This window comes from Filicampus tigris, chromosome 1 (genome assembly GCF_054856515.1).
Source record: "Filicampus tigris isolate MCC_2025a chromosome 1, RoL_Ftig_1.0, whole genome shotgun sequence".
Lineage (NCBI taxonomy): Eukaryota > Metazoa > Chordata > Actinopteri > Syngnathiformes > Syngnathidae > Filicampus > Filicampus tigris.
The window spans coordinates 33099858-33115189 of record NC_141217.1 but is presented as its reverse complement, the minus strand read 5'-3'; the positions used below and the strand labels follow the sequence as shown (position 1 = coordinate 33115189).

The window sequence follows — 15332 nt, the reverse complement described above, 5'->3', positions numbered from 1 at the left end:
AGGTTAAAGCTCACCAGTTGGCTAATTTACTACCTTATAGGCACCCACTTCTGGGTTAACAGTTTGACGAACCGCTTGCCTCCACACGCATGTGTGTAAGGAGACGAAGTGAACGAGTCGAGAGTTGTAATGTGACTGCTTTATTCAGCAGACCCTGTGCGACCGAACGTGCGCAGTGCCGCCGGGACGTTCCAAATGCAAGTTAAGTACACGCAGTTGGGTAACTAGTTTGCTTATTTCGCCGAGTAGGTTGAGATGAACTTTTGCCGCCTTGCGACCACGTCACACGCATGAGGGACGATTAGTGGGCCGGGCTAAAATCCACCTCGGCCCTTGCTTAGTCCGTCCCCGTCCCAAAAATGGGCGTCCGTCCGGGACGGAGGGCCGGACCGTTCCGCCCCCGGGACGGAAGGCCCGGCTCTTATAATTGGTTGCCTCTCACCTGTGGGCGTGGCGGGAAGAAGGCGTCTCCGTGTTGTCCTCCTACCCTCGCTGTAGCCATTACCATAGTGGCTGTAGGGGGCGTGGCCATCATGGTGCAGACGATCATCAGGGTAATATCTAGAAACACACACGCGCGTAGTACAGGTGCATGTGTGTTCATGTGTGCGCGTGTGCGTGTACCTTTCTGTGGAAGTAATGCTGCCTGCGTCGTCTTCTCTTGTGTAGTAACGCGACTCTCTGGACATGTCCACGTCTCCATTCCTCCAGTGTCTGTCCCTCAAGTCCCTCCTTTCAAACAAAGCACCTTCCATATTAGTAGATTTCACGGCCTAGCTAAATGTTAATCTCCATGTTTGTAGGTTACCGTTACTTCCATGGTGTTGTTTCCACAGCCTCGTTTGCACGTTTAACCCTTTCGTGCACAGTGCAGTGGACGGCTATTGAAAAGTTGCTTTCGCCTTTATTAACTAATGGAAATTCAAAAAAATATTTGGAACCCTTTCACGCATTAATTGTGATTTAATATTATTATTTAAAATATAAATGTATTTTTTTAGTTTAATTAATATCGGCGAAAGCAACTTTTAAATAGCTGTCGTCTGTAGTGTCCACTTTGCATGAAAGGGTTAATTCATCAGCATACATGTTTGTGGTTGAACATTATTTCTTATACATTTGTAGTTTATCTTCATCTTTGCAGTTTAACTACTGCTCCCATTTCGGTAGCTTTGCCAGCTCTTGGTCATTTCTTACCTTCCATGTTTGTAATGTGACGGCCTCTTGTGGGCGTGGTCCAGAAGAGCATTCCCTACGGAGGGCCGGCGCTGATGATGATTGACGGACGACCTCAGATTGTCCCTCCGTGAGACGTGAGCGTCGTAATCGCCGCCGTTGGACATTTTGCCAAGAGAACCGACCCGACGGATCAGGCCACCATTCACCACGCCGCCGTCACCCATGACGGGGACAACAGATCCTCGCCGGTCTTTGTGTGGTCCCACTGCGTCCATCTGCAGACGTAGGGAGACAGTCGATATGTCATGTGCAAAGTGCGTGAGCGGTAAAAGGGGAAGACCCACCTCTTCCTCGTCCCTCATGGCCTCCTCCTCCTCCTCCTCCTCCTCCTCTTCTTCTTCTTCCTCCTCGTCCTCCTCCAGGTCTTCATTGAGGGCCAGACGCATCTCTGGACCGAGATCCTGCAGAGTCTTCAGACCGGCTTTACACAGCTGCAAACACACACACGCACGTCAATAAGCGCCTGATGTACCGTATGATTCCAGACCGTGCGATTTGACGGACCTGCACAGCTGACGGGTTGGTGGCATCGGTCTCCACACTCAGACCCCCTCGCTCCTTCCTCTTACGGAACTTGCGGAAGTAATCTTGGATCAGGAAGGTGGCATAGAACTTCCCAACCGTCACTTCCTCCTCTGCAGTACGAAACGTCAAAGGGAAAAGTCTGGTCCGTTACTTTCTGACTTTTAGAAAGTTGACCTCAGACAATTATGCTAGCTAGCTATGTCGAGACTAGTGCTAACGCTAACGCTAATAATAACATTTTGTACCTTCATGCGGGGGAATGACTTCATCCAGGAGTTTTGGTTTCATTCTCTTCCAGATCTTCTTAATGATCCCCCTGAGCTCCTCGTTCTCCTGATCCGGGTTGCCTAGCGACAGCCCAAAGAGAGCTCACCACCCGGCAGCCGGGTCGAGCGCAACGTTCGTTTCCCGCGGTTGTACCTTCGGTCTTGATCTTCAGTGCCGTGCGGACCAGCGCAAAGAGGGTGGCGTTGAAGGTCACCATGCCGTCTGCGTTGAGAGGCATGTTCATCGCCACCAGGCGCTAACAAACGGCAACGTCAACAATGAGGTTTGTCGTCAGCCTTAGACGTTCCACCTTATAGCGCGTCAAAGTGTTAGCTTCGATTACCTTACAGGCGACTCTGTGAGGACAAAGTTTACCGAAGCCAAGCGGGGGTTGTATCCTCCGAAGTAGAGCCACAACGTCCAAATGTTTAATGCGACCCCTAAGAGACGGCAACACCAAAAAAAGGTACAATTTTGCTTTGATACTGTCATGAATACATTTTTACACCTCCTAGTGGTCATACTTGGCCTCTGGATCGTATTCTGACCAGATCCTCTTGAACTCGTCCAGGTGATGTGGACCCAGGATGGACCAATCGCGGGTTAGGTAGTCAAAGTTGTCCATGATGACAGCCACAAACAAGTTGATGATCTGTGGATACAAACATACACATGCATCTGTATACCTATTTATACACATGTGTAATAAAGTAATCTACTGATGTAATACATTTATCACAGCAGTGGTAGAAAGTTGTAAATACTGGTGTAATAACATAGTAATAACTTGTCAAACTAAGTAGTGGTGACTTGAAGTAATGGTGTGTGTGTGTGAGTGCGGGTGTGTGTGTGTTTGTATAATAGTGGTGACTTGATTTTAAACGAAGTCATATCTACTAGTGTAGTAACATAGTAATAACAAAATAGTGAATATCTGCTGTTGTATTGACATAGTAACAACATAGTTATTACACTTGTGTATTAGTAACTTGTGTGACCACCCCCCCAAAATCATATTAACATGTGTAATAACATAGTATACCTGTGTAACAAAGTAGTGGCAATTTGGCGTGTCGTGGTGCAGTGTGTGTCGTGTGTGTATCATGTGTGCACGCACCAGGAAGGCGCACAACATGAAGAAGCTGATGAAGTAAACGATGGCAAAGTTGCTGCCGCAGCTGAACTCTTCTCCCGCCTCGTAGTCGGACTCGGGATCGCAGCGTTTCCCGGGAAGACTGGCCAGCATGATCTCCTGCCACGCCTCACCTGTTGCACACCTGTACACACACCCGCACACAAACATTAACAGCCACACACACACACACAGCCACATACGGTCAAGACGCCGAATAAGAGGTGATGATAAACACCCGACCTGAAGAGCAGGAGGACGGCCTGAGGAAAAGTCTGGAAGTTGTTGTTCCTGTTGATCTGTGTGTGATCCTGCATGGCAATCTTCCCAAAGGTCTGGTGGAGACACATCACATACTTTATCTCCTCCATTAAGCAGGGTGGTAAAACTCAAAGATGACGCAAAAATGGCTAGACTTGACTTGTTAGCGATGTCCTCGGCGCACTCTCACCTGCATGCCGATGACGGCGTATATGAAGAAGATCATGGCGATGAGCAAGGCGACGTAGGGCAGCGCCTGAGAAGACATGAGAGCAGTTACTGAACTTCCATTCCGCCTAAATGACGACCGCTCCGCCTATCGGCCTATTTTTCTATAAGCCCATTTTTTCCTCTATGTCATCGTCTATTTTCGCCATTTGGTGCGGCCGGACAAAATGGCGGATAAATGGACGGCAGATGGGCACCCTTGCTGTAGAAGGCGATAAACGGAATGTTTAGTCAAATGCCCAGCTCTGGTAGTAGCCTGTTAACTAAATAGTGGTGATTTGGGTTTCAAAAAAAATGAACTAAACATCTAATAACATAACATCTAATAATATAGTGTTAAGCCACGGAGCACCTTGTGGCGACTTGTGTTTACAAATTAGCATCTACTGGCTTGACAGAAAGCTAATAGGCTAACCTATTTAGCAAAGTAGTGGTGACTAGGGTAATAACATAGTAATAAAGAAATAAGCTGTGTAACAACTCATTTAAAAAGTAGCTTCCATTGGTGTAATAACCAGTTTGACCAAGTAGTGGTGACTTTGGTAACAAAATCGTATTGATAGGTATACTAGTATTATATTACACCATGTAATCATGTAGTTGTGACTTGAGTAAAAAAGTCCCCTGAACTAGTGTAATTTAATAATAACCTGGGTGACTTGGGTTCAAAAAGTAGTAAGATGGTATTATAGTCATGAGTAATATGACTGCTGTTTAAAAAGTCGCATCTACAGGTGAAATAACAGTCATTGCATGTTACAGTAAATAATGATGAATTGTGTAAAGACGTCAAATCTACTAGTGTAACAACAAAGTAATAATCTGTTCAACACAGTAGTGGTGAATTGGGTTAAAATAAAAAGAAGTCCTAACTACAGGGGGGGATAACATAGTAATAAGTCATAAAAAAAGTGTTTAAAAAGTAGTTTACTGGTTACTGCGTAATAACGTAGTAATAACCAGTTTAACTTAATATGAGTTAAGTAGCACTAGTGTTCTAATAACAACCAGACCTGCAGCGACTTGATGAAGGTCCACAGCAAGGTACGGATGCCCTCCCCTTTGCTTAGCAGCTTGACCAATCGCATCACTCGGAAGAGGCGGAAGAAGGTGATGGACACTCGAGAGCTGTCCTCTCCGCTCTGATGCACGCACACGCGCACACACACACACAGGTGAGTGAGAGTCAAGTAACTCTACAAACACACACTGTACTTGTTTTTGCCGTTTGTTTACGTACGCTGAACTCCGTCACTACGATGTCCACCACGCTGCCAACCACGATGAGAGCGTCGAAGGAATTCCATGCGTCCACAAAGTAATGCTGAACACGCGCGCGCACGCACACACACACGTGAGTGCCGTTACCGTGGAAAGACCTGCCATGAAAATCCACCTCACCCTGAGTCTGAGGGCCAACAGCTTGAGCAGCATCTCCACAGTGAAGAGTCCAGTGAAGACCATGTTGAGGATGTCCATGATGTGGCTGAAGGTCTTGGACTGCTCGTAGTGCTACACACGACAAACCCCGCCCCCTCGTCACACGCAGCCCCGCCCACGGGTGCCCTCACCCTTTGGCCCTACTTTCCCCTAGCTCCACCCACAGGTGTTTACCTGGACGGCGAGCGTGACGGTGTTGAGCAGGATGAGCACAAACATGACGTACTCGAAGGCCGTGGAGTTGATGATGGACCAGAACTTGTACTGGACTGGGTTCTTGGGGATGTAGAGCTTCAGCGGCTGAGCTTTCAGAGCGTACTCGACACACTGACGCTGTGGGAGCGAATGCGGCATTAACGGAGGACTCGAGCACGCGCGCAGAAAAAGTGTGTCAGTAAGCCAATTGTGGGGGTCGCGTAGGGGGACGGTCTGCGGGGGTCACCTGGTTCTTGTCGAGTTCGCAGTTTTTATACTCCTGCTCGCCCTGCTCCCTGAACGTGATGATGACGAAACCCACGAAGATGTTCATCATGAAGAAGGCGATGATGATGATGTAGACGATGAAGAAGATGGAAATTTCCACACGGTAGTTGTAGATGGGACCCGAGTTCTCCCCGTTGGCGTCGATAGCCTTGTATAGCAGGCTGAGGGGGTGGGCGGAGGAGCTTCGATGAGCCATCAAGAGAAAACGCTACTGCACACATGCGCTAAAAGCACGCGCGCTAGCTAACTAACACGAATACGAACACAGGCAACACTATCACGTGCACAACAACGCTAAGACACGCGCATACAGTGGTACCTCTACTTACGAAATTAATTGGTTCTGGATGAAATTTCTTAAGTTGAACATTTTGTAAGTAGAGACGCGTTTTCCATGAAAATGCCCGAATCCGTTCCAAGCCCCCCAATATTGAGACATGAATGTTTTATAAAGCATAAAAATGCATGAAAACATGTAACAAATACATGTTACAATTAGATTATTGCGCAATAAATGAGATTTGTGCATAATGTAAAAAACAAAGATTAGAGTAAAGAATTAAAATGATGGTCGTTTAGCTTTTAATTGCTGTCCTCATCGGTTTTTGCCCTCTTTGGTTCATGTTCTCTCTCAGAAGTGGTTTTTGCCTGGCGTTTTGTAAACAACTGATTTAATAACGACTGTCGATACATTACGGTAACATTCTTTGGTGAGATCAAACAAACGCATCCCTTTTTCATACTTTTCTATTATCTCTTGCTTTGTTTGTATGGACAAAAAAAAACGATTTTTTTTCTTTTCCTCGTTTCTAATTCACGTCAAACTATCGGAACACCTCATGGCCCGAGGGGCGTATGACGAGGACGCTGCATAGACACCTCTATCACATATCTATCTATCTACCTGTCTATCCACACACAGAGAGACATACGGTAGAGGTCCCTCTTAGCCAATGGGATGCCAGGAAGATGCTAGGCTAGCCAATGGCAGAGCAGCTTTGAGTATGTTGCGTTCAGGAAACTCTGGAGCTGTGAGTAGCGGCCCATACTTTTACCTTTCGTATCCTGAAATTTCTTTCGTAACAAGAGGCAACATTTTCCTGTTCATGCGTTTCGTAACTTGAAAATTTCATATGAAGAGACGTTCGTAAGTAGAGGTACAACTGTAGTCTTGTTAGGACCTAGAGGTTGGAGCTCAAGTGGCTCATGACGTCATAAAAAAGCGGGAAGAGAGAAAATCGAGGTAGAACACATTGTTTTGTTTTTTTTTTTAAATTGAAAAAAAATATTATTTAATTAATCTTGTATTGCTTCTTACAAAGTTTTATATTCACAAATGTAAATTTTCAAAATCAAAACCCAAATTTTGGTTGAAAGAGATGGAGATATATTTACGTTCTATATCTGGTTGTAAAAATAAGAAAGCTGTTAAAACTGTGAAATTGTGTTCCCATTTTAATGTTTTCAATATGTCTTAGTTTTTATCTAGGACCCCTGGCATTTTTTATGTTTACCTATTTAAATTTTTTTTCTTTTAATTTGCTGTCTATTTTATTTTATTTGTCTTTTGTGTGAAGTTATGTCCAAATTGTTCATTAAAAATTGTTAATAAAGAAAAAAAAAAAAAAGAACACAACGTGCGTGGTTAGAAAAAAAAAGAGCTAGTGAGTGAATGCCTGTTCGATGAAAAATGCTTCATGTAAACGCCAACTGAACTGGAAAAATAAAGTTGCCCAAACGAAGAATGGAAACGTGTCTTTCCTTGTGAGGGTGCAACACATACACACGTGCACACCCACACCCTAACACAAATACACACACACAGCTAAGCACAAGCACACATTAACACGGGCACACACAAACACACACGCACATCTAATACAAAAGTGCACACACACCTACGAGCATACCAAACATCCTCGCACACAAATCCCCGCCACCCCCACCCCCGCGCACCCGCGCAGTGACAGAGCACTCACGCGGGCCAGCCCTCAAAGGTGGACACAGTGAAGAGTGCCATCATTCCCATGAGCACGTTGTCAAAATTGAAGTCACTGTTGTGCCAAATTCTTTCTCGCACCATCGGATGGTTCACGTCGCCATCTTTGTACACTACAAACGTCCCCCTGCGTGTACATGTACAAACACACAAGCGCACGCGCACACAGGTAAACATGATGTCGCTGTGGTTTTGAAAAAAAAAAAAAAAAAAAAGAGACGTTAAAGTTTGACATACTTGCACTGTTCAGGGGTGTGTTTGGCCTCATCGGTACAACGATAGAATTTACCCTGAAGACACAACAACACAATTTTTGACATAATTACACACACACACACATATATATAAATACTGTACAGACATACACACATGCATAGGGGTTGGGGTGTCAAACTCATTTAGCCACATTGTAATACGGTGTCCCTCGGAGGGCTGTTATGACTGTGAACCCATAAATGTGCGATCGCCTTTTATTATCACGTACACCCTACAAATTGATGGATAACAAGTCAGATTTCCCTCACCTTGAACAGTTGTACTCCGATGCACGCAAACATAAACTGGAGCAACGTAGTGACGATCATAATGTTTCCGATGGTCCTGATGGCCACAAACACACACTGGACCACGTGCTGTGAGACACACAAACGCGTAGACAAAGCTTCATCATCATCATCATCATCATCGATGCTCACACAGCATATCTGGGGAATGCTTGGCGGCCATTTTGACCCATTTGCTTACCTTGAGGCCCTTGGCTCTGTTGATGGCCCTCAGAGGTCTGAGCACACGGAGGACCCTCAGGATCTTGACCACCGAGATGGCACTGGAACTGTTCATACAAACACACGCGCACGTGCGCCACACTAGTATGAAGCAAGAAACATTTGGCCAAATTGCCGATTCAGCTGGAAAAGTCAAGCTGGCCTGCATGGCTTTTTAATGTTAGCTTAGCAATTTGTTTTTTTGATAGATTTTTGGATTTTGACAAAATGGAGGAAGGTGCCATGTATATCGTAGCTTCGCGACACATACTGTAAAAGTAACGATTACTACATTTGCTATTAGTCATTCCCTTGCGTTTTTGACAGTGTTCCCAAATATTTGGCATTTGCATATTTGCTCATTTTTGGGGGGAACTTACCCTACATTATTCGCTAAAATCTCCCCTATTCAATATTGTTGCGCTCATGCCAAAGCCTTGTCCCATAAAAGTATTGTTTTGGCAACATCTTCTAGCATCTTGGTGCCCAGGAACAATGTTGAAGTGTGGGGGACTATCTTAATTTAGTCAGTCTCTTGGATTTTCGCTATTCGCAGCAGGGCTTGCTCCGCACTGTATCGCAAACAACATCATCTTTTGTTGGGCTAGTTACTGTACCTCGTGTTAGGCAGCTAGCTTAGAAAGCGCATCAATTGTTAACTTCCACCACTGCCAATGGTGATCTAGACTGTTCTCTGCATCGTCTTGAGAGGTTCGGTACCCTGCTTTCTCCGGCGGAGCCTCGCCCACCTGTTGAACTTCTAGTACGGTAGAATCTCCCGTCTCGCTGCTGTTTGCTTTCCAGCTGACCGACTATACGGTATGCTGGTAGGCAGCGCTAGCTATTCCTCTGCTAATATGGCGCCTATGAAGCAGCAGGACAGTTAGGTGCCATTTTAGAGAAAGAGCATCAAAATATAGGCACCAATTGGTACATTTTACACCAAATAGTTTTGAATTATCCCTACATAAAAATTCACAGGAATAATAATGGAAAGTTCACTGTACGCCTCATCGACAAAAGAGACTGAGTACTGACTGCAGGAAGAAAGAGACGAGTGACACGCTGACCACGAGGAGATCCAGCAAGTTGAACCAGTTCCTGCAGAAGGAGCCCTGGTGCAGGAACGCTCCGTGGACTGTCATCTGAAGCAAAGACAGGAGGTGAGCGTGCGGCAAAAGCAAACCGGCATGCGCCGTCACGCTCTCTACCTTGAACAGGATCTCCACAGTGAAGATGGAGGTGAAGGCGTAGTCGGCGTAACCCAGAACCTAAACACACACGGCGTGCTCGTTTGTAAATGAGATAAAACAACAAGTTTAAAGCGGAAGTCAACCCAAGCATATTTTTTACAAGAATATGTTCCCAGCAGGCCCACTAGTTGAAATTCTGATTAATTTTACGTTTGTGGAATATAAGTTAAGCAGGAAAATGCACTCGTTTTTAGCCATCTCTGGCGGCGGCCATTTTGTCGTCTGTCGGCTGAAAATGACATCACAACTGCTCAAAACGACTAATCACGGCTGACCTGTTTTCTGAATCTGAGCCGCGATTGACGAGGACGCTGCAGAGACATATATACCTGTCTATCCACACACATAGAGACATATGGTAGAGGTCCCTCTTAGCCAATGGGATGCCAGGAAGATGCTAGGCTAGCCAGTGGCACAGCAGCTACGAGTATGTTGAGTTCAGGAAACTTCGGAGCTGCGAGTGGCAGCCGATCCCGTATTTTTACCTTTCATATCTTGAAATTTCTTTTGTAACAAGAGGCAATATTTTTCTGTTGAGGCGTTTCGGAACTTGAAAATTTCGTACGAAGAGACGTTCTTAAGTAGAGGTACCACTGTAATGTGGAAAAAAATGTGATTCAAACATTGTTCTAGTAGCTCTCTTTGATCCTTGAATACAATTCCTTTCCTGTAAAATACAACTGTTGAACGATACACCGAAGACAACTAATATGGTATTTGAATTTGATTATTTTGGATTTCTCCAATGAGCCGTGGGGCAAAATTTCAAGTAAAACTACGAAAACATCCGTCTTTGTAACAGTGACTCTCCTCTAACTTTGGCTGCAAAGTGAGCAGGGGTCAGCTGTCACAGGAAGTCAATAAAACTGAGTTCAACTGAATTCATTTTTTTTTTAATGCGTTATCAAATGTAAATGAATCTCCATATTTAATGCTTTAGCTTTGACGGCCCTAGTTGGAACGTAGTTTGTGAAGTGGACTCCGCCTACGAACCAGCCAGAAGTGCAGGCCCCCACGCACACACACACACACACCCAAAGCTAACATCTGTGCAATTGCCGGGCTTGTTGCGTGAGGACAGCTGCTGCCGCTCGCTGTGGTGCGTGCACGTTTTAGCCTGGTGATGTTTCTGTCGGCCGCTGACCCACTTCTGGAATAATCCGCTCAATCCGCTGGCATGGAGACCTCCGCGGCTCCCGCCTTTGATCGGCGTCGACTTTTTTGGGTTGCCGCGAATGCACCCGCGTTCGTCGGAGCGGCGCACTTACGTTGTTGCGGAAGGAGTGCGCCCTGATGGGATCCTCAGCGGCCAATGAGCATGAGCTGAGGATGATGAAGACCAGGATGAGGTTGGTGAAGATGTGGTGGTGGATCAGAGTGTGGCACGCCACTCGGATGCTGGGGACAAACAAGCGTCACGGGACATCGTTCAAGGCAGCATATGGCGAGCGGGGAGACCAACTCACGGGTTGGTCTTGCTGAGGCAGAAGAAGGCGCTGCCTTCTGGGATGGGGAGAATCTTTTCCTTGGGCGGGGCCAGGTCAGCCATCTTCAGTTGCACGCCCCCATCTGACGGGAGGCCACAAACCATACGTGTGTGTGTGTGTGTGTGTGTGTTGTGTCATCGGGATGGCATGAGAACCAGATGATGTCACCACGTCATCATACTCTGACATCATCTCGCATATGTTCACACGCGCTGCGTGACATGGGCTCACCATCTTCGCCTTCCGGAAGCTCTTCCTCTTCCTCGTACTCGGTGTCTTCGTCAATGTCCACCTGCGGGCCCAAGGTTGAAAAGTGAATGGAGGAGCCTTCGTGAGATCGCAGTCGCTCGCCTTCGCCGTCACCTTCACTTCCGTCTCCTCCTCCGCCTCTTCCTCCGTGCCCTCCGTCTTATTCCTGCGCAAAGACAAGCAGCGGAACGTCGGTCCCGCTTCCAGCTGATCACGTTCCGACCGCCACTTACTCTTTGGCTTTGTCGTCTCCATCCCCCCCGGCCAAATTGTCCACAGCAATGGCCAAGAAGACGTTCAGCAGGATGTCTGAGGCGCATTAAGAACATTTACAGGGTTTTTCCTCGGCTCAAATATCAGCACAAGTGGTCGTGTGCTGATCAATTCCCCCCCCCCCCCCCCCCCACTGCTTCAAGGAAATACTTGTCATGTAAAGTATTTATATGCATTTTTGTTGTTCTTTAAAGGGGGGGAAATCAACCCAAACATATTTTTTTCAAGAACATGTTACCAGCAAGCCCGCTAGTTGAAACACGGCATATTCTGATTAGTTAGTTATTAATTAGAACAGTTAATCCACCTCTTTTTAGCCATCTCAGGGGGCGGCCATTTTGTCACTTCTGTCGACTGAAAATGACATCACAACGGCTCAGGGCTCAGGTAACGAAAAAAATCACAGCTCAGCTTCAGAAAACAGGTCAGCCGTGATTGGTCATTACCTGAGCCCTGAGCAGTTGTGATGTCATTTTAAGTCGACAGAAGAGACAAAATGGCCGCCTCCGGAGATGGCTAAAAACAAGTGGATTAACTCTGATTCCACAAATGCAATATTTATCAGAATGCCTTGTTTCAACTAGTGGGCTTGCATAGAACATATTCTTGAAAAAAATGTGTTTGTGTTGACTTCCGCTTTAACGTTTACTTTCTCTTTGTCATATATTACAGTAAAATACAAATACAGGAACCCTGGATCTTCAATGCATTTTTCTTCTTCAATTGCTGATTATTGGCTAGCCATCATCTCATGAGAATTGAGGGATTCAAGCCTGTAGCTCGTGAGTGGCTTTCTCGCAAGAGCAGTAAGTCAAATAAAAACAGTTTTCATCATGTCGGAATGTTTAGAGACGGAGGTGGCCGCCTCCAAAATGCTAGGAAAAACCTTGACCATGTCGACTTTTAACCCGGAACTCTTTACGCTTGTTATGCTACTGCGGAGTTCCTCAGGGTTATTCTCATTTTGCTTGGACACAGGCACGAAGAGGACATGGCAAAGGATACAGTTGCCGCAAATGAAGAGGATGACAAAGTAGATGCAGACGATCATCCCAGGAAAGACGGGGCCGCCGTACGCCATGATGCCGTCGTACATCACCACGTTCCAGTCCTCGCCTGTCAGGATCTGCAACATGCGGTCAGATCATCTTAAGCCAGTTACACACACAGCGATGCAGCAAAAAAAAAAAAAACAAAACAAAAAGAAAAAAAAAAAAACGGAGCTGTCGTGCAGAGATGTTGACTTTCTTTAACAAGTGTGGCTGTGATTCCCAAATGCGAGAGACTCGAATCACCACAAGACCTGACCCGAGTCAGGCTTAAGTCGGCAATTTCGGGACTCAACGCGACATAGACGTCAACTCCAGAAAAGTCTTGTGAATTTACATGTGAAAATCTGCATTTAAAAGATAGTAAGCCATTTTTGTTTTTTTTTGGGTGGGGAGAAAAAGTTATCTTTATGTGTAGTGTGAGCGAACCTGGCAACCCACCAGTAGGCCAGGACGGGTTCACCTCGTTCAGTATCTATTACGGAGAGAGCTTCTTCGATTATTCAATTTGGATTCAAGGATTGCAGGCTTTCGATAAAATTCCGAAAATGACAACGGCAGCATGCAAGGTTAACACCTCCGAGATAAGCGACGCTACAACTACAACATATAACTTCATCCGTCGCTATAAAACCCGCAAAGACAGATAAGCGACATGAACTTCACCGTTTAGCTGCTGCAGCCGGTCAAACACGAACCAAGCGTCATGTCGGATATGCGTTCAATCGGGAGGAAGCTAAAGTCAGTAAAGTCAGCAAGCCAACCTGGAAGCAGGTGAGCAGCGCCTGTGGGAAGGCGTCGAAGGTGCTGCGCTTGGTCTGCGTCTCGTCGAAATTGAACTTGCCGCCGAAGAGTTGCATGCCCAGCAGGGCGAAGATGATGAGGAAGAGGAAGAGGAGCAGCAGTAGCGAGGCGATGGACTTCATAGAGTTGAGCAGGGACGCCACCAGGTTGGACAGAGCCGTCCAATGGCTGCGCAGAGGAGATCATGGTCAGCAGTGGCGGGAAGTAACAAAGTGGAAAAACAAGTACCGTATTTTCCGGACTATAAGCCGCGACTTTTTCCCCTAGATTTTGAGCCGTGCGGTTTATAGTCCGGTGCGGCTATTCTGTGGATTTTTCTTCCACCGCTCTAACGGGAATGACAGTACAATTCAATACAATACATTTCCCATTAACTGGATGTGACTGCAGGTAGAGGAGTTCAACAGGCGAGGGCGCCATAGACTAGATTATTGCATTAGATGCTGTAATGCTTTGATATTATGTTTTCCTAGAGGTCCCTGAAGTGCACATGAATGCCATTGGCTGATGTGACGTCTGTTCTGTTGTTTCGATGTGAAATGCTATTGTTGATTTAGCACGTCGTGTGTTTCGATTGGCAGACTTTATTAACGTAAAACAAGACAGCTGCATATCGTCGCTGTCATGTGAAAAACACTTATCTCCATTTTTTTCCATTTTTTTATTTTTACCTGAATCATGTTCCCGCGTCACAGAAACCGCATTAAATTGAACATTTAAAAAGTTTCCAAAATTGGAGATAGGTGTTTTTCACAGGACAGCGACGATATGTAGAATGTAGTAGAACAATAGATGGTGGAGTCTGGTGGACATTAGCCGACAAACTGGAGCGGCAGTCGGCAGTGAAATGAAGATAAGTACCGTTTATTTTCTCTTGGTTCTCTTCTGTTTTAATCAGCAACGTTGCTGCAGTGTTAAAAGGCACTGTTAGGAAAGTATCTGCTCAGGTACATTTACGGTTCATAATCGTTCTGTAAATGCAGTAAATATAAAAGTTTTCAACATAGATAGGTGCGGCTTATATAAAGGTGCAGCTTATTTAAGTTTTTTTTTTCAGAATGTTCATAAAAATAAAGTGGGCGCGGCTTATATAACGGTGCGGCTTATAGTCCGGAAAATACGGTACACTGAAAAAAATGATGGCTGAATTTACTCCGTTTTATGTTGTCAAGTGGTTGCACAAAGTAAAATCATCCGTATCCAGATAGATTTTTAAAGTAGATGTCCAGTCTGCTTAAAAAAAATCGATCTGGATTCAGATGATTTGATTTCGCGCAACCACTTGATGAAATAAAACGGAGTAAATGATGCACGGCATTTTTTTTTCAGTGTAGGGACACAAGTTGACAAAAGTGGAAACCATTCCGTGTGCTGATCATCTCCTCACCGCGTGACTTTGAAGATACGCAGCAGGCGGACGCAGCGCAGCACCGAGATTCCCAGCGGCGGCATGATGTCCAGCTCCACCAGGATGGTCTCCACGATGCCGCCGCACACCACGAAGCAGTCGAAGCGGTTGAAGAACGCCACAAAGTAATGCGCCAGGCCCAGGCTGTACATCTTCAGCAGCATCTCCACCGTGAACAGTGACAGCAGCACCTTGTTGGCGATATCTGCGCTCCACGTTGGAACACGCACGTTGTCACACGCGCGTGGTCACGCACACGCGCAGCAAAACACACTTGGCAACACAAAAATGGTCACACACGACATGGCAAGACACACTAAGTAACACGCACGTGACATTTGACATGCACATGGTAACCATACCTGTCAACTTTACGTTTTACCCGTTTTTCGATCATTTCAAATTGTGTACGCCGTATAACAATTTTTGTACGGGGGAAAAAAAAATTAAAAATTAAAAACTCATTTTTTG

General features: G+C 45.8%; 1 protein-coding gene across 2 annotated transcripts in view; it reads right to left on the bottom strand.

Annotated features, from left to right (window-relative positions):
• The window catches only part of cacna1fb (calcium channel, voltage-dependent, L type, alpha 1F subunit), a 39901-nt gene that overhangs the window by 4738 nt on the left and 19831 nt on the right, over positions 1-15332 (bottom strand). The window contains exons 15-45 of one of the 2 annotated variants that reach the window (XM_086034232.1): positions 14841-15066; positions 13414-13621; positions 12606-12726; positions 11561-11636; positions 11442-11493; positions 11310-11370; positions 11058-11160; positions 10860-10989; positions 9550-9609; positions 9377-9483; positions 8319-8406; positions 8099-8206; positions 7812-7864; positions 7555-7701; positions 5535-5736; positions 5267-5425; positions 5054-5164; positions 4893-4976; positions 4666-4794; positions 3615-3680; positions 3407-3498; positions 3149-3308; positions 2556-2683; positions 2375-2471; positions 2185-2287; positions 2010-2111; positions 1744-1874; positions 1524-1670; positions 1198-1454; positions 625-732; positions 443-561 (exon numbers count right to left, since the gene is read on the bottom strand). In XM_086034232.1, coding sequence (XP_085890358.1) covers positions 443-561; positions 625-732; positions 1198-1454; positions 1524-1670; positions 1744-1874; positions 2010-2111; positions 2185-2287; positions 2375-2471; positions 2556-2683; positions 3149-3308; positions 3407-3498; positions 3615-3680; positions 4666-4794; positions 4893-4976; positions 5054-5164; positions 5267-5425; positions 5535-5736; positions 7555-7701; positions 7812-7864; positions 8099-8206; positions 8319-8406; positions 9377-9483; positions 9550-9609; positions 10860-10989; positions 11058-11160; positions 11310-11370; positions 11442-11493; positions 11561-11636; positions 12606-12726; positions 13414-13621; positions 14841-15066 — 3735 coding nt within the window. Of the gene's footprint in view, positions 1-442; positions 562-624; positions 733-1197; positions 1455-1523; positions 1671-1743; positions 1875-2009; positions 2112-2184; positions 2288-2374; positions 2472-2555; positions 2684-3148; positions 3309-3406; positions 3499-3614; positions 3681-4665; positions 4795-4892; positions 4977-5053; positions 5165-5266; positions 5426-5534; positions 5737-7554; positions 7702-7811; positions 7865-8098; positions 8207-8318; positions 8407-9376; positions 9610-10859; positions 10990-11057; positions 11161-11309; positions 11371-11441; positions 11494-11560; positions 11637-12605; positions 12727-13413; positions 13622-14840; positions 15067-15332 lie in introns of both variants that reach the window. The other variant, XM_086034224.1, reaches the window with a different exon arrangement.